Below are 26,388 nucleotides of genomic sequence, written 5' to 3' on the forward strand. Positions count from 1 at the left end.
AGCCAGTTTTCTCTCTGCCAAGGCCCAGTCACTCCCTCTTCAGAAGATGTACAGCCAAGGTATGCCCTGCACACAGCCATCGTGGTCACATGGGGAAACCTCAGCTCATTTGATTTAGAAACAGATAAATAAAGCTCTTTGTGGGAATGAAGACAAATCCAATAATAGGCAGTAGCCACTTGTCTTCTCTTCCCATGCTCCGTGCTCTCCCCAAGCAAGCTCAGCAACAACTAAACGCTGGTAACTTCCAAATTTGCATCTTCAGACCCAATTTCTCTCCTAAGAGCTTGATTTCCAATTGCCTTATTTCCAACTGCCCTATTATTCCTCAACTTCCATATCTAGCCAATCATGAAATCACATCAATTCTATGTTCCTACCTTTCTTAGCATATAACGCTCCCCTATACCTACGGCCTCAAACCCAGGCCACCTTCACCACTTCTTATCTGGACAATTGAAACTGTCCCCGGAGGTCCTCATGGCCTCCATTCTCCTGTTCCTCTAATTCATCCTTCACTGCTATGGAAGTCAGCCTAGTAAACATCAACACAGTCTCTACTTAAAAACTTTGGTTTTCCCAATGCTTATGGATAAATTCTAAACTCCATAGTATGACACTAAAAGATTTTCATCAACTGGTCTCAACTTCCCCATACAAGCACATCTTCTGCCACTTCTTACCACATCCTTTCCCACCAGTGCTCTGCATGACTGCAGCTCATTCCAGACAAAACCTCCTAAATGTCTTGTCTGAAGGAACGGCATTCCTCCTGCACAGTATATCCTACTACCTCACATTTACCACACAGATCTTACTTATCCTTGAAGACCAAACTCAAATGTCACCTCCTCTGTGAAGCTCTCCCCAATTCCTCCAGTTGTGAGTCATACTATCCTCTCTGGTCCCCCAGCACTCTCTGCACGCTTCTATCCTAAAATAGCACACTGCACTGCAGCGATGTGTCCAGATGCTGGTTTCCCCCGAGACAATGCTGTAAGGTCTCTGAGGGTAGGGACCATATCTTGATCTCTGAATCTGGTACAGGGCTGCGCACAGTACACACTCAGTAAAGGGTGTTGAACCTATCGATCAATCAGAAGAGGAATTATGGCAATGGAGGGAAAAGATTTTGATGGTCAGGATACAGCTGCCTCAGAGTTGTGTACTGTGGAAATTTATTAATCTCCCCAGGCTTTAGTTTGTCATCTGCTGAATAAGGGGGTGGGACTACATGAATTCTATAGTCCCTTTAACTCCTCTGTTCTAGCATTCAGACTACATTTTCCTCTAAAATCTACAATGAAGAAAGACTCTATAAAACCCCATGGTAATAATATGTTCCAGGAGTTTGGACACTCTCCACAAAGCCAGCCAGGAAAATTGCCGCCTTGCCTGGCCACTAGGCAGAGCTCCCAAGGACGGCCAACAACGGAGGCTCCTCCCCAAAACTCATAAATCCCCAGTTGCCTTCTGTTACATTTGGAGAAAATCCCCAGTTGCCCTCTGTTCTTTTTCACTCCACAGATTTTGGCCAAAAAGTGGCTTATTAAATAGTATACACAAGAAAAAAAAAAACTGATGACAAAAAACCAACAAGCCTTGAAAATAACAAGGGCTAAAAACACAATTGCTGAACTTTGAAAAGCCGAGTCAAATCTCTAGGCTTGATAATCACCTCGTTACCCCATACTCTGGGGGTGGCTGGTACCTCAGGACAGCCACTTCTGTTCTCGCAGGCTGAGGAGCAGGGTAAGGCTTGACCATCTCATGGAGCATCCCAGGATGCTGGTCACTGTAGTAAAGTCCATGCTCCTGGGTCTTGCTGACTGGAGACATCATTTGCTTGGTCTTGAAGGGGTACTCGGGTGGAGGGCCCCGGGGGTCCAGAACTTTACCTGCAGGCTGGGCTGGGGAGGGTCCCCCCGCTGCCTTGAACCCCTTTCCGTTCCCTGAGCCAGGGAGGTGTTGCTTGGCACCATTCCTCTCCAATGACAGCTGCATGATTCTCTCACTGAGGGAGCGGACGTGGCCCTGCTTAAGTTCTTTCAGCGCCTCATCCTTATGCGCCTGTCCACTATTGGCACGGTTCACCGTGGGCCTCCCCTCAGTCCGGGCCTTCTGACTGGTGCCCCCAGCCATGTAGTAACCATGACTTACAGCCCCCTGCTGCTGCTGTTGCTGCTGCTGCTGCCCCCTAAAGAACTGGGACTGTGCTTTGGCCTCCTCATACGTGGGCAGTTCCTCGTTATTCTGCTGAGGCTGCGTGGACCGGACCTGTTTCTCCATCACCGTATTGTCCACCTGGTGTTCTTGACCCTGCGGTTCCTGGCGTGCCGACTGGTAGACCATTTGTGGGTCTTCTTGAGTGAGGTTTTCCGTGGAAGAAAAGTTGTTTGTAGGGTGGGCTGGTCCTGCACTCCCTGTGGCCTGGTGCTGAATGGCCAGCAAGTTCATGTTCTCGGTCGGGGTGCCATACCGCAGTTGCTCCTGGATCAGCCGCTGCAATACTGTTCCAGCTGCCGCATCCTCGGAACCTCTCATTTCCACCTCTGAGATCCTCAGGAAGTTCGGGGGGTGGAAGTTACCAAGAGGATCCTCAACTAAAAGATAAACACAGGAAAACAGATATCAGGCTGTTCCACAGGAATATAGGTCTGGACGTACGTGGCGAATAATTAACATTCTAACTACAGTAGCCTTTAACGACAAGATTTCAAATACACCACCACCTGCATTTACCCTGTAGCTTCCCAGGGAAGCGTTTCTCCAGTTCAAAGTGTCTCCATACTGTCCAGTCCCTTGCCTCCTGCTTCCTCCTAGACCTTGCTCCATCCTTCAACTCCTCCCTTTCCTTCACTCTCCCCACTGGCCCCTTCTCTTCCTTATATAAACATGCCAAGTCTTTCCCATCTTAAAAAAAAACACAAGCAAAAACCAAAACCAAACAAAGAAACCAACTTTTCAGGGCCTTACCCATACCTCTAACAGCCACCCTACCTCTCTCCCTCCCTTCTCTTCTAACTGTCCTCAGTAAGCAAGCTACGCTCACTGTCTCCACTTTCCAAATGCTCCATCCACTGCCCTCTCTACTGCTCTGATCAGTAACCAGGCCCAAGGAGAATTTTCCAGCTCTCATATTACACACCTAACCATTCTGAAACATTTGGCATGCTGATCACCCACTTCTTAAAATGCTCTCTAACTCGGCATCATCCAGGTCACCCCTCCTCCTGCCTCTCTGTACACTCCATATCTGGCTCCCTCCTCTCCAACTACCCCTTAAATTCTGGTGTTTCCCACAGCTCTGCCCTGAGCGCTCTTCCATCTTCACTCAACAGAATCTCAGGTCATCACATCCGCCACACGTCTTCAACTACTGACTCATGACCCACGCGTCTACAACCACCAGCCGACAGCCCCTAAGTCCCTCAAACTCAACATGTCTTCCTCACCTCCCAAGGCTTACCCAATCAAACAGCCCCTGTATCCCTGCCTCGTCTACTCTTTGCCAAGTCAGAAACCTGGGAGTTTCCCAAAATTCCTTGTTCTCCCTCACCCCCAACATCCAGTCAGTGACTGCTTGTCAATTCCACCTCGGAAACATCTCTCCCAACTCTCTTCTTTATTCCCATGCCAATCTCCCAAGTTTTTTATTAATAACCGTATACAACCACAAGAACCATCTTTGAAGTGCATATGATGTACCAAGTATTGTACTAAATTCTCTCCACGTTATTTCATTTATTACACATACAATCGTATGAGGCCTTTATTAATTCCCCCATCTTACAGATGAGCAGAGAGATTTAGAGAAGGTAAGTCAGAGGTCACAGAGGTAGGAAGAGACAGAGCCAGGATCTGATTCATTCCACAACAAAATCCTTGTTTATTCCGCAACATTACAAGCCCTCAGCATCTCATACCCAGGCCGTTCCAACAGCCTCCTTATCTATTTCTCTGACACTAGTCTCAGTCCCACTTCCAAACCTACCCCTCAGATCTCAACCTATCCTCCACACTACTCTGAAAGATTGTTCAAATAGGACAACCTAATCACATCACTCCCCTGCACAAAATTCCTGAACAATTAATTATAGGATGAAACTGACATTTTATCACACAGAATAGCAGGTACTGCCTTACCTAGCCAGCAACATTTCATGCCACCCCAACCTGGTCCTTAATGGCAACCCCTTGGATTCTAAGCTCCAGCAATACCTAAGAATATATAGTTCCCAGACACGCTGCTCTCTCCGGCCTCTAGGCCTTTGCTCGCATTCATCCCTCTGCCTAGAAAGCTGCATCTCACCAGGCCCTCTTGGGAAATTCCTAGACATGCTTCAAGTGATAGCTCCAAAGCTACCTCTGAGTAAAACCTTTCCTGCTGCAGCCCAGCAGGCCTGAGCCCTCCTTTTCCTATGTCCTCGACTTCACTGTGCGTATATATTTCCATTAGAGCAGTTACCACAATAGATGGCAAGTATTTATTTACATGAGACGCTAACCTCTAAAAGGCAAGGATCATGCCCTCTCGTCTGGGTCTCGCTGGCACACAACCCAGTGACTGCATGTAATGGGGGATCAATCATTTAACCAGTAAAAGAGTACCTACGTGAGATCCTGAAATATAAAACTTACCCCATTTCACAACAGTACTAGTAAATAGTGTATTGAAGATATTATATAGCATTATCATAGTAAAAATTCTGCCACTTACTACTGGCATAACCTTGAACAAATCATTTCTCTCTTTTAGCTCAATATCCTCACCTAGAAATTGAAGGAGCTGAACTAGATCATCTCTAAGCAGCCTTCAGTTCTACAATTCCATGCAATGATGGCTCTCTGTTTTTATATATACCCAGAACACATCATTTTCCCCCAAACTGTCTTCCTTCCCCAAGGCTGCCCTTTTTTTCTATAAATGGCATTCGCATCATATGAGTCATCCAGATAGAAAGTTCAGAATCACTTTGGACCCTCTTGTCTCCTTTGCTCCCTACATTAATCAACTGCCAAGCTAGTTTTCCTCAGTCCACAGTGAAACGAGAAAAAATAAAGGTGGTGTGATATGCTTACAAGATATACGCATACACATATACTCACATATGTACATGTGTATATACAAAGACACACATCATTAGGTTGCCTGCCCTTTTTTGGCAAGGGCTGTCAAGGATTACATCCCTCTTACTCTTTTCAGTATTAAATTAAGAGAAAAGGTGACAGTAGATGACACTTTTAGTGTCCTTGCAAAAGTAAAGACTGCAACCCTAGCTTCCACACCCTCAGCCACTCCCCGGGTCTGGCTTCCCTAACTAGTTGCTTAGATCTCCTGAACAGCCTCCTAACATATCTCTTGCCTCCGGCCTCTTCTTTCAATCCACTGTGTATTTATTATCTGTCCTCCTCTACTAGATTTCAAGCACCAGAAGGCAGAGAGTTTTACCTGTTACATCCGCATGCTGTATCTCCAGTGCCTAGAACACTACCCTGATACACGAAGACATTCAGGAAATAATTGTCGAGTAAATTAAAGAACTTTCCCAACTGGTTCCTGAAGCTCAACTCTGATCATATCACTTTCCCTGTCTACTCCCAAAATCACAGCTCTGTGACCGCCAGCAAATTACTTGGCTTCTCCGAACCTCCCTCTTCTGTGAAATGGACAGACTTCATATCTGCCTCGTAGGACTGCACGTGGAATAAATTCAAATTATTCCTTACCTTCACAGAATGTATACTAAAACTGACATATAAACCCAAAGTTCAATAATAAAAAATTTTAAACAATAAAAGCAGGTCATTGAAAGTCCATACAAGATTGCCAAATAACTGGAACAAGCGATGAACAACTCAAGGAAAGAGAGATCAGTGTAGGTTGAACGGGGCCATCATTCACTCCACGAATACTGCCAACCTATTCTATTCAAGCATCCTGACAGGTGCTGGGGTAGGAGAGTCAAGAGGACAGTCCTGACCTCAGGGTAACCCATCTGAAAGGCTTACTAGAACAAGCAAATTCAAATAAAAATCAACATTTTTGAGTAAAACTTAAATAAAAATTAAAAAATATATATATTTCCAAAGGAAAATGATTTTTTAAATGAATAATAAAAGGAATGGGGGGGGTGTCTCATTGAGCATGAAAAGCACTGAATTCCCTTTTCATAAGCATATCTGTCAAGAACCCTGAGACCTCTCCCGGAGGTGGTTTTAAAGATTCCCTCATAGTTTTACCAATCTCAAAAGCCCTCAAAAATAGGCAGGAAGTTTTTACAAAAGAAGCAGTTCCCTCCCTACTATAGCTTTGAATTTTTTCTGAACTTCTGAATTCATTACAAAAAGATAAAAAATGAAAGCAGAGAAGGAAAAAAGAAATGAAAGATTCTGAGAAAGAAGTGTTCAGGAATTGAAGAACAAGCAGGGAATAAATGGTATAATTCTGAAGTTCCTACATACTTAGGGACCCTCTGTTGAGTTATATATTATAGTAAAATAGCCTATTAACACCATAGCACAAAATTAAAAATAAGGCACCTACCAATAAAAAGACAACCAATAATTCAATATGCTGATTTTTAAAATGAGGATAGAGAAAAAAATCACACAAAAGAGCTAAAAATGAGAAACATAAGATCATTTTAAGTTTCCAAGACGAGTGCCAGCGAAAGAACTTACCAACTTTTTCCCTAATGCTACCGTTTGCCTCCACCGTCAAAGCAGATGCTTCATGCCTCCCAGAATAGAGCTGAAAGTCTGGGAAAAAGTAGTTGGGGTCTTCTAGAATTGGGACGGGACTACTGGGACTGTAACAAACAGGAGAGGGACCTGGGGGAAAAAAGTAAAGTGTATGTTAGCACCAGTAACATCCTCCACTCTCTCCTTCCTGCGTGACTCATGAGAGCCCATGAGGCATTCGCCCACATTTCAACTTGTGATGGGAGCTCTGTCTTTTTGATTCATAAAATTCCAAAGTTACTATTCAGAATTATCACAAGTCTAGCCACCCACCAAAATGACCCAGGAGGTCAAAATAACAATCTTCAAGCCACGCTGAGTGCAGGCACAGACACTTTCACACAGCCCAGTTCCAAGGGCGGCAGCAGCACTGCCAACAAAAATCAAATCCTCTGAGGAAAACTGGACAAGTCACAAAGTTGGGAATGGGCAAGCTGGGGGGCAGAAAGGAGAGAGGTGGGGGGGCCAGAAAAGGAAAATTAAGATGGGACGAGCAGCTGACTCTCGGAATACATAAAAGATACAGAGAGGGGCAGTTATTTTGCCAGACCAAGCGTTAGCAAGAGCACGTCCCAACCCAGGAGGCCCACTCAAAGGTTTCTGGAGCCTCATGTGGCAGCGTGGAGCCGGGGTCATGGGTTCTGGACCTCTGCCAACCACTGGCCTTTCAGCTCCAGTTTATCTGCTTCACACACAAACCAGAGTGTGCTTCCTGTTCCAATTAAACGTGACACTGTATTCAATCCTACAGTCACTGAACACGAGATACCACTACAACAACGCTGATACCACACACACACATCGTGGGAACAGTCAGCAGGATGGGTGTGGGCTAGCCTCCCTCTCTGCCCTGATTTCTCCATGTGGGTACCAAGTTTACGGCTCTTTTTGGCAAAAGTAGCTTAGTTTTCTCTGGGGAAAAAGTCATGTTATTTTTTTTTAAATTAAAATCCTTGCCTAAAAGATAATTCCATTAGAAGAAAAATAACATTTTTCAGCAATCACTTCAAAGTGGTAATTTGAAATTTCTTACTAGGTTTGTTATCTACCCATGTCCCACAAGGCCAAAGCGAGTAGGAATTATTTTGAGGGGCTATAAGATGGGAATGTACTCCTCTCTGAGTTTCTCTATCTCAACACATGAAATAATATTTGTACGTGTGCTCACATGTATCATAGCACATCTGGACTAGAGAGAAAAAAGATTTTGACAACTAGAATATTTATCTTATAAACTTAACGTAGTTGTGACATTCATCTTAAAATAAATATAAACTGAGTATGAATAACATTATATCAAGATCAGTCTAAAATTACAGTTCCAAACCTATGACAAGTATCTGTAATGATCTCTCTTTGGCCAACCTGCAAGGACTACCCTGGAAAGAAACTCAGTCCCCTTCTGGGCCTCATCCTCTACATCTGTAAATCTAAAAGTCTAGGGCTAAAATTAGGTACCAGAGATGGCCGAGACCCAAAGGCAAATTCAGACCTGGCTTCCACTTCAGGCAGGTGGAAAATGGTGGTGGAAAATTGAAGAACATACGTTAGAACCACCCGGGGAACTTTTAAAATCCCAGACCTGGTCAATCAGGATCTCCAGGGACAGCGCCCAGGCATCTGTACTTCATAAAGGCCCTCAGGTGATTCCACTGTGCGGCCCAAGGGAGAAGCCCAAAGCTAGAGGGAGAACAGGGCACACAGGCAAAAAACCAAAAAATACAAAAACACCTTTCTGCGCCCTCAGTCCCACTCCCCACAAATCAGAGTAAGAGAAGAATTGAGGACACATGGACTGCAAGAAAAGAAAGTGTGGTGTTTTCTTACAGTACAGAGGGGTCAGGAAGGGCATGTGCCAGCATATTACAACTTTGGGTGATACCAGCCAGTCACATGACTAAGAATTTTAAGTGATAATAGAGAGCAAACTGCTAATAAAACTGAGGCCTAACTAAGGATCTATATATATATAGGTATATGCACATGCATATAAAGGAGAGGAGTTGGGGGAGGTTGTATAGATACATGCTTTCAATATGGAGCTCATTAACCCCTGCACTAAGCCATTCCCAGCACCACAACACTGGCAGAAATTGCTTTTCCACACCTTATCCGGTAGCCTGCCATGTGAGAGTAGGTTCAAGGGCTCCAGGCCACAGAACACCATACAAAGAGCAGTCCTTGAAGGGGGCCCGAGCACAGAGGGCACCAAAGATATGTCACCTTTCACCATTTTTTCTACAGGCCTCGATGTTATGAAAGAACTAATGCACTTCACACACACACACACACACACACACACACACACACACACACACACAAACCCATGCATTTGCCCACCCAGAGAGGATGCCCAACTACATATCAAAAGTCATTCAGACATCTTTTTTTGCACACACATTCATCAAGTTACATTCCCACTGCTGCCCCCACTCAGAGCTGAAGAAAGAGCCAAGCAAATGACCAGAACGGACCCTGCAGACAGACAGGCCAGGGTATCATCCACTTCGCTAAACCGAGAGACAACAAACTGAGCTATACCAGCACGGACGCACCCTAAAGGAAGCGTTTGTACTTCTAGCTTCCTCACTTGTAAGATAAGGTAGAATGACAGTAACGTGTATAATAAGGTCTGCATCAGATGGCCACATGGCAAAAACGTAAAAGAAGCCTCGTCCTTAATCCCACATGTCCATAATCCTTCCCTTCCTCTTCTGGCCCAGAATCTTCACTAGGAATGCCTACAGCACAAATTGAGTCTATTTTCTTATGCACAATGCAGGGTACATGATCTAACCCACAGGGTCAAGGATATCTGAAATGAGAAATTGGAAGTACACATATGACAGGAGGGGGAATGCTGTTTCTTGGTTAGCAATTCTCCAATCTCAGGAGCAAGAGTTATGAGAAAGCACGGGGGACTCCTGGATACTACTCCTATCCAGGAAGCCCCTGCAAGGCCTGGCCCAGGGACTAAGTAACAGGGCAGGTCCAGTGCCAGTCAAGGATTCTGCTGGCTCACTAGTATAATACGGACATGTAATCGCCTCTAGGGACTTCATAAAGACTATTTCCAAATAAGGTCCTCTTGATTTAGCAACGTGCAGTCACCTACTTCTTTCAAACCAGTACCCTGTCTAAGGATTCTCTCTCACATAGCTTTAGTGTACATGGGGAAAGTGGCAAAAGCAACGGAAAACAAGCTAAGGTCAGCCCTCTGCGGGGTCTCCCTCTGGGGAGGGGCAAGTGCAGCTCCTACAGCCTGGCCCTGAAGGAAAGCTAGAGATCTGTCTGTCCAGCAGACACAGGGTTCAATATTTGGGTTTCAATATTGAGGGTTCAATATTTCTGCCTTATATTGACTATGATCCATTTCACCAAGAACAGTTCCATTTTCTTTACAAAATCTGCATGTCCCTTGTCAATTTTCTTTGCTTCTCTCTCTATGGGAGTGACTGCTTTTGGCTTGCTTCTAAAGCACTGAAAACTTCCTTCCCATTATGGTTTTATGCTGTTACTTTCTTTGTAACTGTCCAAAGGCCTTCAGGTAATTTGACTCTGAACAAGACTTCTTTTTCCTTATTCCAAATAGTAGCAATAACAAAGGGCTGCACTGTTGAAGGAAAAATGAGTTAAGGTAAACTGAAGTGAGTTTTCTGGGGGTGACAAGAGGCACAAGAACCCCAATGACCTGCTCACCTGCTTCACCTCCACCATAGCTCGTTACTTCCCCAAGATCAGATCCTGAATCTGTAAACAGGCCAACACAACAGGCTCAGAAATCTCCTTAAGGTGTAAACACTGGAGGACATTCAAAGTGCCACCCCACTATCACCCAACACTCACACAGCCGGGAAATCACCTGTCCTTAAAATCTACTTCCAGCATGCCTCTCCCTTGCACAGAACTGTTTTGGCTATAGCTTCAAGTTCAAATTTTGTTTGGTTTTCAAGGCCATCTACAATCAGGCCCCTCCTTTAGCTGCCAACAATGTCATTGGTCCCCTCAGCATCCCAGCATCCCCTGAACCTGTCACCCTCATTTTCCAAGTCCTGGCTGGGAATATCAGCTTCTAGCTTCACACTCTTCTCCGCATGTCCTTTAGAGTTCACTCCAGAAAGCTGACCTCCTCTAGAACACCTCCCCCCTACACCAGCCTTCCTTCCCTCACTGCCACAGCAGTTATGATCTGATGCACACAACTCAGCATGCAGGCGTTCTGCAGCAGTCATTCCATAGAAGCTGGCGCACTGCCCTGGGTTGGGGGGAGGGAGCCTGAAGACAGGTACCACGTGTGTACTGGCAACTTTCTGCAACCAGTAGATGAGGTATACACTCTCTCACTACTTGCCAACTGATGGAGAACAGGGCATTATCCTCTGGGATGGTCTCACTACCAAGGAAGTTTTTTAAAAAAGCTGAAAGATCCCTCCAAAGCCAGTCTCTGAGAGTTCCCGATGATTCGTTGCCCCTTTCAGTTCCGCCACCTGCAGCTGACAGCAGAGCTTTGAGGTCTGCAGGCCAGAGACCCATTCCTCAAAGCCTCCACTAGCTACAAAGCAACTCCCGGGGGTTATTTCGCCAAAGTGCAAAACGTTCCGCCAGCTACATGTAATCCAAAACCTCTTAATGCATTTAAAAACAATCACGCTGTCTAGATTAGAATAACCTCCTATAACTTTATAACAGAGACTTTAGCCACAGCAACAAACAATTCTGTGGCTTCTACCTTCCCTTTCAAATAGCTCAGGAATCTGCTGAGTGTGCCAGAGGCCTCAAAGTTAAATGGAAGCAACCAAGCCTTCTGATTCTGGCAGAACCGGAGGTTTTTCCGGGGAGTGGAATACTGCTCAAGGGAGATGCCCTAGAAAAAGGTTTAGAAGGGGCCCAGAGAACCCATGACCAGTACCTGAAAAATAAGGGCTAGTCTGTTCACAAGCCCTCACGTGAAACCAAGCCAGCTCACGTGGGTTAGCCGATTCACACTCTGGGAACCCGAGATCTGAGTGAAGTAAAGACAGGTAAATCACGGCACCCTCCTCTATGAACACCTGCATGCAACACACATCTTTAGAAAGGAAACAGGAATCTCCACCACCAAACTGAAAGCTCGCACTGGAATATGCTTTCTCACCCTGTTTCCCCAAGAAACCATCATTTGAAACCCGAGATGGAGATGGGGAAGGGGAAGGCGTGGGGGTTGGGGGGGCAGTTTCCAAGGTTCCCAACCCCTACATGGTATGGTCTTCCTGGGCACCAAACTTAAATTCTAATCCCTGGACCAATCCATCTATTATAGAAAACAAGTGAAATAAATACACCAATATCTATTTAATTTAGACTCTCTCAAAGTGGAATTAATGATGAATAACCTTAAAGTTGTGTGAAGTTTAACTTTGTAATGCTTATTTAGAATATCTGAGATATTCTCAGTGTGAACCCAAATGCAGAATGTACGCTTAACCTTTCAAGTAACAACTGAGTTCAACAGGGCACTGAGCTAGGAGCTATAAATACAAAGAAATGAGTAAGACTGTCCTTGGCCTTAGGATGTTATGATTTGGTTCTGGAAACCAACATGCACCCAACTACCCAAATTTCATCACAGAGTAAGCGCCCTATTAAGGAGACGCAAAGCTTTGGAGGCCCAGGAGTAATTCATTACTACCTGTTGATGGAGGAAGGTGATACAGAGCTGAAATGACAAGGAGAAAGAGACATGTGAGCTGAACTAGAAAAAAATGAGGAGGATGTTAATCTGCTGCAGGGTGAGCAGAGGGTGCTAATGAGGAAAGATCAGGCCAACATGGTATAAAGGAGGGGCATAGGGACTGAGTCATGAAAGTGTTTCGTGTCTTTAAGGAATGGAGAGCTCAGTGTAGCTTGGGTATGGGTAAGGAGAAGGATGAAGCTATCTACAGACCCAGGATCCACTAGGGAGCTTATTAAAAGCATCAGTACACTACCTTCATAACACTCCAGAACTGGAAAAAAATTTAGAAATTAGGTGGTTCAACTTCCAACTATCACCTACCATATTCCCGATAGTCCATCACCGCTAGTTAAATATTGTAAGCGTTAGGGAACCCTGACCTCACCGTGTAAGCCTTGGGGCCACGTTCTACCTCCCTCTACAGAAGCCAAAAGGTCCCCTCCCTGTTCAAGCAGTTAAGACAACCCAGGCTCAGTCAACAGAATGGTCCAACCAAGGACTTTGACTCTTGAGGAAATGACACAAAGACAAAGGGTGTTGATAAATTATCTGTGGTAATGCTATCATCAGGAGTCCAGGCACAGCAGCGGTGTCCATGATGGCCCCATCCTCACAACACAAGTAGCACACCCCCGGCTGGGTTCCCCACATCTCTTCACCCAGGCTCCTGCCCACTTTCTGAGCCTTCCTATTAATGTGTGATTAATGTGTGAGCTGCCCAATATACTTGCGATAAATTCCTCTTTTGCTTTAGTTCGTCAAAGTTACTTTGTGCTGCTTACAATCAAGTACTTCTGATAGATATATAGAGATGTACATTTTTTTGAAAATTAATTGTTCTGACCCCCATTCTAAGAAAATAGCATTGTTTGTATCTTACATACTATATGACTTAGCACAATCCGCCTTGAATTACAGTATCTCGTGTCTATTGCCCCAAATATCCTTTGCACAAACCCTAGAGAAATGTTTGCAGTTCCCCCAAAGTTTCTTCCTTCTGGAGGAACTTTCTCCCCTTTTGAGACAAGGAAACTCTTACTTTGGCACATATTAAATAAATGCTAAAATACATATGCTGGTTATACGAACATCTTTCTTTTTCTTTCTTTGCTTTTTTTTTTGGTGAGGAAGATTGGCCCTGAGCTAACATCTGTTCCCAATCTTCCTCTTTTTGCTTAAGGAAAATTGTTTCTGAGCTAATATCTGTGTCAATCTTCCTCTATTTTGTATGTGGGATGCCACCACAGCACAGCTTGATGAGCAGTGTGTAGGTCCACGCCCGGGATCCAAACCGGCAAACCCCAGCCCGCCAAAGCAGAGCATGCAAACTTAACCACTACACCACCAGGCTGGCACTCTGCACATCTTTTGAAGCTCTTCTCTTGTGCCACTTCCTCCAGGAAGTGATCCACCCCTCCTCCCCCAATTTTTTATATGCCATTCATCCGGGCCCCCATGACATCCCATGCATATTTATGTCACCATACATTAAGCTGCCTATGTATTTAGGTTTTTTCCTCTCCCATTAACTCATAAGTTGATTAACAGCAGGGACCATGTCTTATTCATCTTTGTATCTCCAGTTTCTAGCAGAAATAAGATCATAGTAAGTCTCAACAATCATCTATTGAACCAATGAATCATCTGCATATGTTCACAGTACTCAGCAGTTTCTAGCACATAATGAGCACTCAAGAAATATATATTTATGGAATTAAGATACATTTTTAAATAACCAGTTATAAACATATTCTTAATTCTACAGAGCTTAGCTCAAAGGTGAGTCTATCTCTTTCAGATTAGTCAGGAGACCAAGGTTTGGTAAAAAGTACTAGAAAAGAAAAGAGAGAGAGAGAGAGAGAGAGAGAGAGAGAGAAAGCCATCTAGTGCTAAAGCAGGGTAATTACAAGTGTGCTGTGCTCCAACTCCTGCAGGGCCTTTGAACATGATGTTAGAAGTAACAACATCACAAGAATTTTGTAGTTTGAATACAAAGTCACATTTAGAGAAAGGCACTCTTTCATCCCACTCCATCCCGGGAGGCAGGCGCTGAGCCCTGGGACTGTGCCTGAAAGGCAGCCCTTGGCTCGTGCTTCCTTCACAGGTCTGGGAGCCGGAGCAGAATCGGGAGACCTCTGAGGGTATCCACTCACTCACCATAAAAAAAAGAGAAATCATTCCAGTCCTTCCTGCCACACAGAGTCATGGCAAGTACAAAATGAGAGTAAACGTAATAAAAGGACTTCATCTACACAGAGGAAGTCATTTTTAAAATCTGGAACTTAACATGAAATCCAAAGATTACTTAAATATCTTGACTCAATACAGCAATATATCATAATTCATAGGTCATGTTGATATATTTGGTATTTAACTTATCTACCACTAGAAGTACCTGGATTCCGGAGATTTTTCCCTTAGATAAGTTTTTTTTTAAAAAAGTACTTTATTAAGGTATGATTGACATGTAAAAAGGTGTACATATTTAATGTATACAACTCGGAGAGTTTGGGGAGAATTATAGACTCATGAAACCATCACCATCATCAAGGCCATAGACATATCCATCACCTCCTAGGATTTCCTCCCAACTCTTTATTAATATTTTTGTGTGTGGTAAGAACATTTAACATAAGATCTATCCTCTTAGCAAATAAGTATACAATACAGTATTGTTAGTGACAGGCACTATACTGCATAGTAGATCTCTAGAACTTATTTACTTAGATAGGTTTTAATATATAGCCTTATATTTAATTAAATAACTGAAATTTAAATGACCTTTAATCACTCTCAGGACCACAAAGGTCTTCTTTTGGGTGGCCCTGGCACACGTTATGTTTCCAGTGAGAAAGAAAAATTATTACTAGCATGTAAGTTCCATTGCTTAAACAGGTTTCTATCACTCTACACAGACAGTAAGTACTTAATATTTCTTCAACAAAGGAAAACAAACAGGATGAAAAGCCTTAAAATAAACCCCAAGACATAAAATGACAACACGAATGCATAATTACGTTCCTCAAAGCTGCCTCTCTTATCCACACTAAGGAGAGAGAGGAGCAGTTCAGACACTTCCGGCCTGTCACCTGATTCCTCCAGCTATCCAGACCCTGGGTGACACGGAGATGCCTGTCAGGAAGCAGCATCTCACAGGGACTGGGGCCGTCAAGAGGCAAGTACATTTCTTCTTATCATGCTCATTCACCTCATAAGTCACTATCAGCATACGAATGAGCTTCATAATTTAAAGCAACAAATATTTCCCAAGAAACTAAACATCCCTTTAGTAATAAGAGTATAAACAACAACAGCTACCGTTTATTGAGGGCCTATTAAGTGCAGGGATGATATAAAAATTATCATATTGAATGATGACCACCCTATGCCCATTTCGTAGACAGGGATATTACGCTCACAGTGCTTAAGCAATGCCCAGAGTCACAAAACTAGCCAGCAGCACAGCCCCTCCAACAGCAAAGCTCTTTTTACTGTGCTTTTCTGCCTTCCAAACAGCCTTCAATAATGCACACGATTCTAGGTCGTCTTTTCCTGCCTCATTTCTTACATTAATATTAGGGGAGTTTTAATGAAATGCCCTTGCTTGTGGATGATGAGGAAAGGTACTCATTAACTGGGAAAGTTTCCTTCTCCGCAGAGATGAAGCAGAAAAGGATCCAGAACTACTTTATTTACGTGATTTCTTATAAAAGCTTAGAGCAATAATAGCACACTGCTAGCCAATTACCAGCACACCAAGACGAAAGATGAAGCCACCCTTCCTGGGCTGTCCATTTGTCTCATGTTATTTTCATGACGGAGCCTCCACTTTAACAATGAATCCCAAACCCGTGATGTGTCAGAGTCACTCGTGGAACATGTTAAAAAATGTCACTTCCAAGCTGCTATGTCAGACCTGTACCATCAGGATTTCCACAAGTGTGGACCAGAGATGAATTTTTTTGGCCGCACTTCACAGCTGACTTGAATGCAGTCAGGTTTGGAAAGCTTGTACTTCTCTGCCCTAGAAGCACTTACACAACACACGGACTCCTGAAAAGTTGTGGTAAAGTGAAATTTTGTATATTGATCACATTTTAAGCCAAAATGTATTGAATTTGATAAATCCAAATACTGATGAATAAATAAAGGAGAGAATTTTTTTCTAAAAAAAAAAGAAATCAACCAACCTGCGTTGACTCCTTTAGTAAAGTGAAGAAGCCTTTGTATTATCTGTTACTTTTCAATAAATTCAGATTTAAAGTCAATAGTTTGAGTGCCCCATATTTCATAATTGCTAACCTGAATTACTGGTAAGGGAATATGGGTATTTCAGTTACATCTAAAATACTGGTACACAGATACAATAAGAAAGCAATTATACCAAAAAATACATCTAATTCAACATGATGAGAAAAAGCCTGGGAAACTGCCTGCCGCATTATATGATCAATGCTTGCTAAATCTGAAACTCAAAAATCACACAGCCAACTCCACCACAGTCACAGAAGACAAGCAGCTAATCACAGGGAAGGAAGGCAGAGAAAGTAACATTACTGAGCATGACATGGTACCAGCATTCTCTCAGGTAATCCTCACATCTCTGAGAAGGAGGTGTCATTATTTCCTTTTTACCTAAACAAAAACAGGAATGACATGCTCTGGGTCACACAGGTCATAGCTCTAAGGTTGAAATGCAAACTCAATTTTGACTATTCCAAAGCATTCCACAATGCTTCCACAATTTAAACGATATTTTAAAACATCTAGGTATTTGTGATAGTATTTGGGTTCCTTATAACTCCTATGAGTTACAAAGGCTCATAGGTCTGTGAATTTGATCAGCAGCAAAACGCAGAATTACTCATAATTCATTCGTCCGTTCATTCATTCATTTCACAAAGATGTATGACATTGAGCATCTGCCATGGGTGAGATAGTGCCTGGTATGGGGACCCACATCTGAACGGCTAGTGAGGGAGACAGATGTATAAAGCAGACAACTGTCCAACAGTGAGAAATGCAGTGACACAAACAGGCTCAAGGCAGCGGGGAGTGGCAAGCAGGGATGCCAGCGTCCATGTCCACCTCAGAGCACACACATTGGATCTAGAACTGTGCTTAGGGGCCTACACTCACCTCTTTTCCCTCTGTGACTGCTTGTTTCGGATCATGGACACTCCTTTAAAGAATCTGTCAAGAGCTACAAAGCTTCTCCTTAGGTCTCGAAGAATGCACACACACACTAACTTCATGTACCATTTCCTGGAGTTCACTACAAGTCCCAGTGTAAGAACCCCTAATTTATAACCAGCCATGACGCCCAGAGGAAGATAGAGGAAAACACGCTGCAAAATAAGATTTTCTGGAGGAAAATCAACTACGGGCCTTGGAAAGGGGTAAATGGAAGTAACGAAACACTGCTGAGAATTTTCTATGTGATGGGCAGTGTTCTGAGTAATTCACATTAACTCATTTAACCCTCGTAACAACCCTGTGACGATTACCCCCATGTCTCAGATGAGGAAACTAAGGCATGAGAATAACTCAACTAAAGTCGCACAATTAGCAAAGGGCAAAACCAGGACTCTAGGCTCTAGAGTCTATGGTCTTTCCCATTATACCACGAGTGCTCAAACTTTTTGTTTTTAGGACCCTTTACACTCTTAAAAATTACTAAGGACCCACTGAGCTGTTGTTTATGTGGCTCAAATCTATCAATATTTACTGTACTAGAAATTAAAAGCGAGAAACATCAAAATATGTAAATTCATTTTAAAATAAAAATAAACCCATTATAAGTTACACAAAATATTTTTATGAAAAATAACAATTCTAAAACAAAAAGCAGTGAGAAGAGTATTGTTTTATAATTTTGCAAATGTCTGGCTTAATAGAAGACAGCTGGATTCTCATGTCTATTTCTGCTGTCAATCTACTGCTATCTGATTTTTAGTTGAAGTAGATGAAGAAAATCTGGCCTCATTCAACTATGTAGTTGGAAAAAGGAGGAGTATTTTAATAGCCATTTCAGATCATTGTGACTATTCCTCTTTGAAACTACACCAAAACTCAACAAGTGGCAATTTCTTAAGGGTAGTTACAATGTGAAATACAAAACCGTGTCAGTGACCTTTTCATGGACACACCTCTGTATTCTATTACCTTAAAATCTACTGGTCCATCTTTCACATCGAAGGGAGCTTTCTTTACCAGTGCAGGATTTTGTAACATCACACATTAGTCATCTGGAAAAAAATGGTTCTCTGAATTATGCAAATCTTCCATACACGGAAACATTCCTAGTATGTAATATCATCAAAATCACATTTGTTAACATACCATGGATCGGAATCATCAGAAAAGTCTTCTATACATTGTGACGCTGTCAAGCTCACAGTAGCAAATACAAGTTTTCAAAAATTCTAATCTTCACTTGAAAGCTTAGTTTTATTATTGGCAACAAATACTGTCCATTGTTTTTCTTGAAGTGACCAGCTTCCTTTATTCATTTTTGAGAAAGCATCTACCAAATGCCCAACTCAGAACAACCATAGATCGTCAGTTGTTCTTTCAAGGGAAAATGGTGCTCCACAAAGAAGGCCGCTGGTTAAGCTCGCGACTCGGTCACACAAGTGCTCTTCCTCAGTTTACAACAGAAGCACTTTCTGCACACTTCCCATTTCATCACACAAGACACTGAAAAGATGTACTTGAGGTTTGAGATTTAATGAAATTAATCATCTGTACTGCTTCAACGAGAACATTCTTAAGTGAAACGGGCTTTTTATAGTGTGGCCGTTGAGGAATGGACTGACCGACCACTAGTACAGCTGGGTGCAACTGCCTTGACTCAGGCTAAGGCATCAGCAGTTTTACCCAGCATTGCTCCTGCACCATCAGTACAAATGTCAAGAGAGTGAAAAAGGTGCATATGTTTTAGTATTACTATGAAGATAGCTTTTAGGTCTCAGAAACCCCAGGGTTCCAGACCACACTTCAAGAAACACTGCTCTCCATTAGATAGCCTCTTTCATGTGGAAAGATCCAAAAGATGTAAAATTAAGGAGAACTTTAAGATGAAAATGGCTGCAAACCAGTTATAACTAAGAACGGGTTGCCTCCCTGCGCAGGGCCAGGAAGATGCCCAGAGTCCCAGGAAACTGATGAAACTTGAAGAAGACACACAGAAGCCCTTCGAGGTAAAGCGCTGCTTGAATTCTATTTGTCAGATGAACGGACCCAGTCAACTAAGGAAAATGCATCTGCAGAGAGACAGCAGCCTCTCTAGAAAACACTTGCCCCTGAATGCATCTTCCTGCCCTTGAGGAATTTTTATCAATGGGAATACAAATCAACAATGATATTTCACTAGCACAAAGGCTCCATGAGACTACTTTTAGAAGGTGGGGAGAAAAGAAACTGTAATAACTTGCCTGGCAGGAAGTCAGGCAATCCTTGGACAAAAGGTAGGATGTGAAGACATGATGACTGACAAGAAAAGAGAATGATGCTGTCAAGCCAAAAGCCTGGAGTATTAGAAGGATTTAAAGAATAGAAAAGATAGAGAAGGAAATATGTGCTCAATGGAAAGAAAGGATGTGCCATGCTTTTTGCTTTGTTTTGGCAAATCTCCTTCTAAAGCAGTGTAAGAATCCAGCTATGTGAACTTGAGCACACGAGTGAACTTCTTGGTATCCATTACCTTATCAGTAAAATGGGGTGATAATAAGACCTGCTACGCAGCAGCTTATGAAGATGCAATGCGACAGCAGAAAGGGCGATACACAGTGTCCAGCACATAATAAGTGATCAATAAATTCCAGCTTCTTTTTATGAGAATGGGGAAAGGGAACAAGAACCATCGCTGCAACATTCACTTTCAAGAGAGGATCAAATCAGTGGGCTTTTTCAAAACAGCAGCAAGATGCTCAAGCTGATCAGAGATGAAGGCTTTGAGAGTTTTTTAGGTCAGACTGTTCAGCTGACTGACACATTGGACTAAAATCACATTTTCAATTTTCTAAGAATTTGGAATGAAGAAAGTCTTAAAATGCAGAATTTCTCTGAAAATAAGCTTAATGCTGTGGCCCTACTATCAAAAACCAAAATAAAAGAATACATGGTTTTACCCAAAGGCTCTTCAAAACTCCTAACTTGTCTGGCCACCTTGGCAAGCAGGTCAAGGGCTAGGTGGACCTGGATAAGGTACCAGAACTAACCTGAATCCCCTCAGCTGCCTAGGACAGATGCCTAGATGACAGCTGTTATCTTCAGACAGGACAATAGGGTAGTTATTGGGAGCAGGGGGAGAGGCAGATTTGACCTCTCTACTAAGCATTACAAACGAGAAAAAAATATCTCCTCCCGTTGGTGCCTTTGTTCCCTAACTCTTCTTTCATTTCATCTGTGGTATAACAGGATGGAGATCTCTTCTCTGCATCTACTGTGGTGAACCCATCCCTTTCACTCACAATGGAGGAAAAACTGACCCTTTACCACCAAAAGCAGGAGAAAGCCTAGTCCTTCAGGATCATAACTGATGTGGCAATTTAAAGCCTATTTTCACCCTCCAAACAGTGAGTCTTATAATGGCCTGGCCAATAAGATGAAAAATAAAAGAAAAATGGCTGACCTCACTTCAAGGTGTACAGCTTATCAGTTGACTAGAAGACCCATTAGAACAATTTCTCTAATATCCAGTGTTAACAGATGGCTGAATAATTCCTCCAAGTCTAAGATTTCAAAACTGATTTACAATAATTCTCTGAAAAAAAGTGTCTGAATCAATGTGAGCAGAACATAATGAATCAATGTGAGCAGAATATAATGTACCATTTCTGCGGATGCCGAATCTCAGGTCTGAATCAGCACAGAGATCATCAATGTGAGCATCAGTTTCACTACTGTACCGATGAGCCTGAAGTTTTGTTTAGTGGAGATTAACAGCTGATAAACAAAATTAAGGGTCCGAGGGTTGTTTTTTTAACTTCTTAAAGTAAAAGAGTGAACAGCAGATCATAGATTCTTCAGTCCTTTTGTCTACATGATTAAATAAGGCAGACCTCGCAAACAATGATGCATAATTAGCGCTAATTTTCCACTATTCTTTCCAGATTGTACATCTCACTCCAATCAAAGAGAAAATCGAAAGGTGAATACAGGCACAATCTGTGCTGTCACCATAGAACATCTCTCATATAACCCTCTGACACTCCCCACCTGGTGGTTTTCCAAGGGCTCCCCTCCCTCATCTGGGAGAACCTACTGAATCTGGCCTGGTCCTTGCCATGCAAGTCAGTCGCAACTCCAGCCACTTGAGCTTCCTGCAGTTCCTCAAGAGCATCATGCTCCTCTTCAATAGATGGAATTCTTTAGGTCTAAAACCTGCACATTCCCGTCCATGTCCAGTTCGCGGACTGACTGTCATTTTCTCCAGAGAGACCAAAAATGACACTGTATCACGAGCCGAGGATTATGATTTTTAAATTATGATTTTACTTAAAAAGGAAGAGGGCAGGAAAAAAGAAAGAGAAAGGAAATAAAGAAAAAGCAAAAGAAGAGCTTTAGAATAGGACAACGTTTACAGATCACTACAATACTGAGTCACCCATCCTATCAGACTTAGAAAACTCAGCTGTTGGATCTACATGAAGGCCCTGAGCTATCCTTGGCTGACTGCTCTAAGAGCAATTCTTAGTGAAAAAGAGCTGATGTGAAAGGCTGCTGCTGTTTTTTAATGAGTAAAATAATCAACTGAACTGTAAATGTAATACTTTCCATGCAAGTCTTTAAGGTTACAAATGAAGTTGCGGGCATCAGATGACTAGATAACAGCGAATGAAAAGAAGTCTGCCAATTTCAACACTTAAAAAAAAAACGACTTTTTCAGAACTCAATCTAGAGAATATTCTATCACCTGCTTTACCGTGCTGATGACTCTGGTCTATTCTGTGGGTGCTGATCAACTGCTACCTGCCCGGTGCCCAGGGTTCTCACAGTCCGCTCTTTAAGAAATGGAAAAATGTTATCAACATAGGGCTTTCAAGTCTATCACCCAAACCACTTGCTCATAGGGCTTACAAATGAATTTTTATACTAATTCTATCACCATTTTGTACCTTCAGTTATTGTCTTTTAGAATCACAATCTTCCCAATGGATAGAAAAGCATCCTTTTAGAAGAAGACTCTGGTGCTTATACAAAAAAGTGAGAGTCACTGTCAGGAAATATTTATATTATGTATATGCCTCTCTCTCCCCACCTCCAATTCAAACAATGCATCACATTAATTGATGTTTATAATGATGATATAGAACCATCACGAAAAAGTTACATAAGGCAAGAGGTGAAGGAGTCGGGGTGTGGGGACAAGGGGGATCAATCTTGCAATAAAACTGCCATCAAAAATATTTACCCTTAACTATATAGAAAATTGGCATGTCCAGAACAATGCACTCTCTAGGTGGTCCAAATGCTGAGGATTTACTGTGTGCGCTAAATTTTTTAAATTTTATCTTAATGATGGTAACATGATGACAATAATGACTGTAGCTGTTTAAAACCTGGCTGCAAATTCTTCAAAACTCCTACAGAAAGGTGGGTTCACCCAGTTCACCCTCACACACACACTTAAATTTAGGCAGGCTTTTAAGTCCATTGACCAATAAAGAATGACAGAAGTGACTCTACGCAGCTTCCAGGATGACATCATAAAAGGAGATGCAGTTTCTATCTTGTTGGCTGGAATACTCACATCTGGAGGCCTGAGCCACCACGTAAGAATTCTGACTAGCGTGAGGCTGTTAGAAAGCCAAGCTGCATGGAAAGGCCACTTGTAGGCACTCCATCTAGACTTAGCCTTCAAGTTATTCCAGCCCTGGTGCCAGACACGTGAATGAAGAAGACTCCCGATGATCCAATCCCAAACCATGCAGTCACCCCCAGCCTCCTTCCCACCTGAAGTCCCAGGCACAGTGGAGCAGAAACAAGCCACCTGTACTGTGCCCTGCTTGAAGTCCAGACCCACAGAATCTGGAAGCATAATAATATGGCTGTTTGAAGCCACTAGGATTTGAGGCAACTTGCTACACAGCAACAGGAACTGGAACAATGAGGACAGCTCACACCAACTCTGTCAACGTGTCAGATATTGTTCTTAGCACTTTACATGTTTTAACTCCCATAATACATGTAATCCCTACAACGATCTTCTGACGTAGGTGTTCCTATTACCTCTATTTAACATATGAGGAAACTACCTAACAGAGAGGTTACTTAATTTGCCCAAGATTATAAAGCCAGTGAGTGGCACAGGTGGGAAGGGGTTCCAGGTGTCCAGCTCTGGAGTCTTAACCATTAAGCTTCACAGATGAACACATCACAATTAGCCCATTAAGTCCACCTCCCACAGTCAGACAGGACCACAGTAAGTCAGACCTCCTCAATTTAAAGAGACTTCTAGAATGAGACACGCCTACACTTCCAATAAATTCCATGGTTGCATCTATGACCTCCGTATCCTCCCAAGCTCCCTGGCAGGGAGCTTCTCCATACTTCTAGAAGTCATGCTATCTAGAATTTAAACCCATTTCCTCTTAATCAGTTCACAGTGAAGACAGAATACTTGAAAGGCAGTTATAAACTATTTCTTGGCCTTCTCTTCTCTCTGAGTGGCATCAACCAGATCATCTGCCTTCTGTTTTCTAACATCTTACTTCATTTTGTCCCTTTTAGAATAGAATTCCCACGGGAGCAAAGGACACACAGGCCCCATTTAATCCAGTTCCAGGCACACGACACACCCTCAAATGTCAGATGGAGGAACTGCATCCTCTTATTGCATCCTCGCCAAATTCTCCACCTCAGTATGGACTTGCACAGTCCAGAGTTACTCACTCAACAGATACTTATCGAACAGTAATTGCTTTTGTATCCAAATTTTTGCCTGATTTACATTTTATCTAAAAATAAGAAATATCCTGCTCCCTTACATTCAACATGTACTTTCTTTAAGAGAAACTGAAAATATTTCAAATAAATTCAGAGTATTTGTGATAGCTGCCTAAATAAACTACTAAACTTAATACTACAAAATATGTTCACTTCATGAACAAGTGTAATTACATTTAACCCATTTGATGCCCTCAACTAATAAAGTGAGCTTAGTCACTTAATAAATGCCATTAAAATATAAATATTTGTATTTATTTCAAGCCTTTTCCTTCCAAATTCCTGAAAGTTATTTTGGAAAAAGCTGAAGGTAAGAAACTTCAGAATTTCAGAAAATTTGATCTCTAAACTCAGGACAAAGATAATCCATACCTCAAAGTAGACCTTTTTAGACCTTATATTCTTATTTTTTTGGATGACTCTTTTACAGGATCAAATCTAAAAGTTAGCTAACGTAAACTTATTTATCACTTTTCACACCACCGCCACTCATTTTTTACCAAGCCAGTCACTACCGTGGGAAGGTAAGTCTGACAGAATTATATTCTTTAACAAACCTCCTGCTTAATATCTGACACCCCCATTATCTTCAAGGTTTGTGTAAATAGTTTTGTGACGCTGTTTACATTCCTTTCCCAGGTGCCTTAATTTAAGCTTATTGTGATTTCAGAAGATATTTTCTTTTATTCTTCTAGATAAAGGAACATAAGGAACATGAGACCATTTCTCTTTTCAGAAACGAGGTTGGTGTTACACGTATTCTTCAGTGAATTTAATACTGTCCCCTACATACTGTGTCCACTGGTTTCCATAATTCTGAAAAAGCATGTTTCCTAGTATCTTTTTCTGTTTTTCCTCCTCTTTCTTCTCCCATTCCTCGAAAAAGATCCCACACTGGCAATCTTGCCTGCCCTTAGACCTTTCAACCCGTCCCACATCACCAGGATGCGCAATCAACTTAACTGCAGTGATATTTAGTGACCAGTCCCTCAGGAAACGGGGCCCTCCCAGAGAATTTCATATTCTCTTCTTTCTCAGAATCTCCCAGATAAGAGGGGCTCACTCACAAGACACTCGGTTCTCAGAGGCCCTCAGAGTACAGTTCACGTCAGGAAGGGAAAGGCCTGCCCCACACCTGCTTTCGGGGGTCACACTCCTGGGTCACACCATCCAGAGCAGCCCTTACAGCCGAGAAGCAGCAGCTGCATGTGAGATGCCTCCTTCCTCCCTGGCACAGGGCCACAGGGTGTGTGCAAAGCCCCACTTCACACAGGGGAAGCAAAGCGAGCCTGGAAGACAAGATCTATCATCTTTGTCTTGCTCCGCCTGTTCTGAGAAGGGTGGAGGAATGCAGGGAGGAAGGAGGAAAAGAAGAAAGACAGAGTAGATCAGACGAGGCTCGAGAGAACAGAAGTGGGAAGACCTGTTATGTGGCTATCAGAGTAGTCCAGGAGACAGGTAATGAGTGCTTGAAAGAGTTGTGCTGTAGAGACATGCAAAGGAAGGGAAAGTATGCAACGAGCATTTTGGAGGTCAACTGCAAGGACCTGGTGACTGACTGGATGTGGTGTGAGTAAGTTAAGGAACTTTACAGAAGACGTTCAAAGGAGGCAACAGTTCAGATGATGCAGCATGGAATGGTATGTAAGCAAGCCCAAACTGGTGAGATGAACGAGAGCCAGCCCCCTGCCTCTCATGGACAAAGGCTGGTTCAACAGGGGAACAGATCCAAGGTGGAGGAGTCCAGGCTGGCCTTAGAGCCTCTCCAGGAGAGGACCTCTTAGTGTTAATCCACCCTAGCATCCCTATTTGCTTCTCCCAAGGACGAGATCCCTGGCAGAAGGCCATAAACTGAACCAAAGCCTCAAATATTCCTAGAAACAGCAGATACCTCTTGATAACAGCCTGCTAACCTGGGAAGCTCCACCCTCAGCATAACTCAGATGCCTTGCTGACCCATCTTCCAAATGAAATGAGTC

At 42.8% G+C, this 26,388-nt stretch overlaps 1 protein-coding gene across 16 annotated transcripts in view; it reads right to left on the minus strand.

Moving 5' to 3' along the window:
* AMOTL1 (angiomotin like 1) overlaps positions 1 to 26,388 on the minus strand; it is a 155,464-nt gene that overhangs the window by 67,025 nt on the left and 62,051 nt on the right. For 8 of the 16 annotated variants that reach the window (XM_014835373.3, XM_070490422.1, XM_044753480.2 and 5 more), the window contains 2 exons: positions 6,685 to 6,834; positions 1,679 to 2,603 (listed from right to left, as the gene is read on the minus strand). In XM_014835373.3, coding sequence (XP_014690859.2) covers positions 1,679 to 2,603; positions 6,685 to 6,834 — 1,075 coding nt within the window. Of the gene's footprint in view, positions 1 to 1,678; positions 2,604 to 6,684; positions 6,835 to 18,622; positions 18,706 to 26,388 lie in introns of all 16 variants that reach the window. The other 8 variants (XM_070490424.1, XM_044753484.2, XM_070490425.1 and 5 more) reach the window with 2 other exon arrangements.

This window comes from Equus asinus, chromosome 20 (genome assembly GCF_041296235.1).
Source record: "Equus asinus isolate D_3611 breed Donkey chromosome 20, EquAss-T2T_v2, whole genome shotgun sequence".
In the NCBI taxonomy this organism is placed as follows: Eukaryota; Metazoa; Chordata; class Mammalia; order Perissodactyla; family Equidae; genus Equus; species Equus asinus.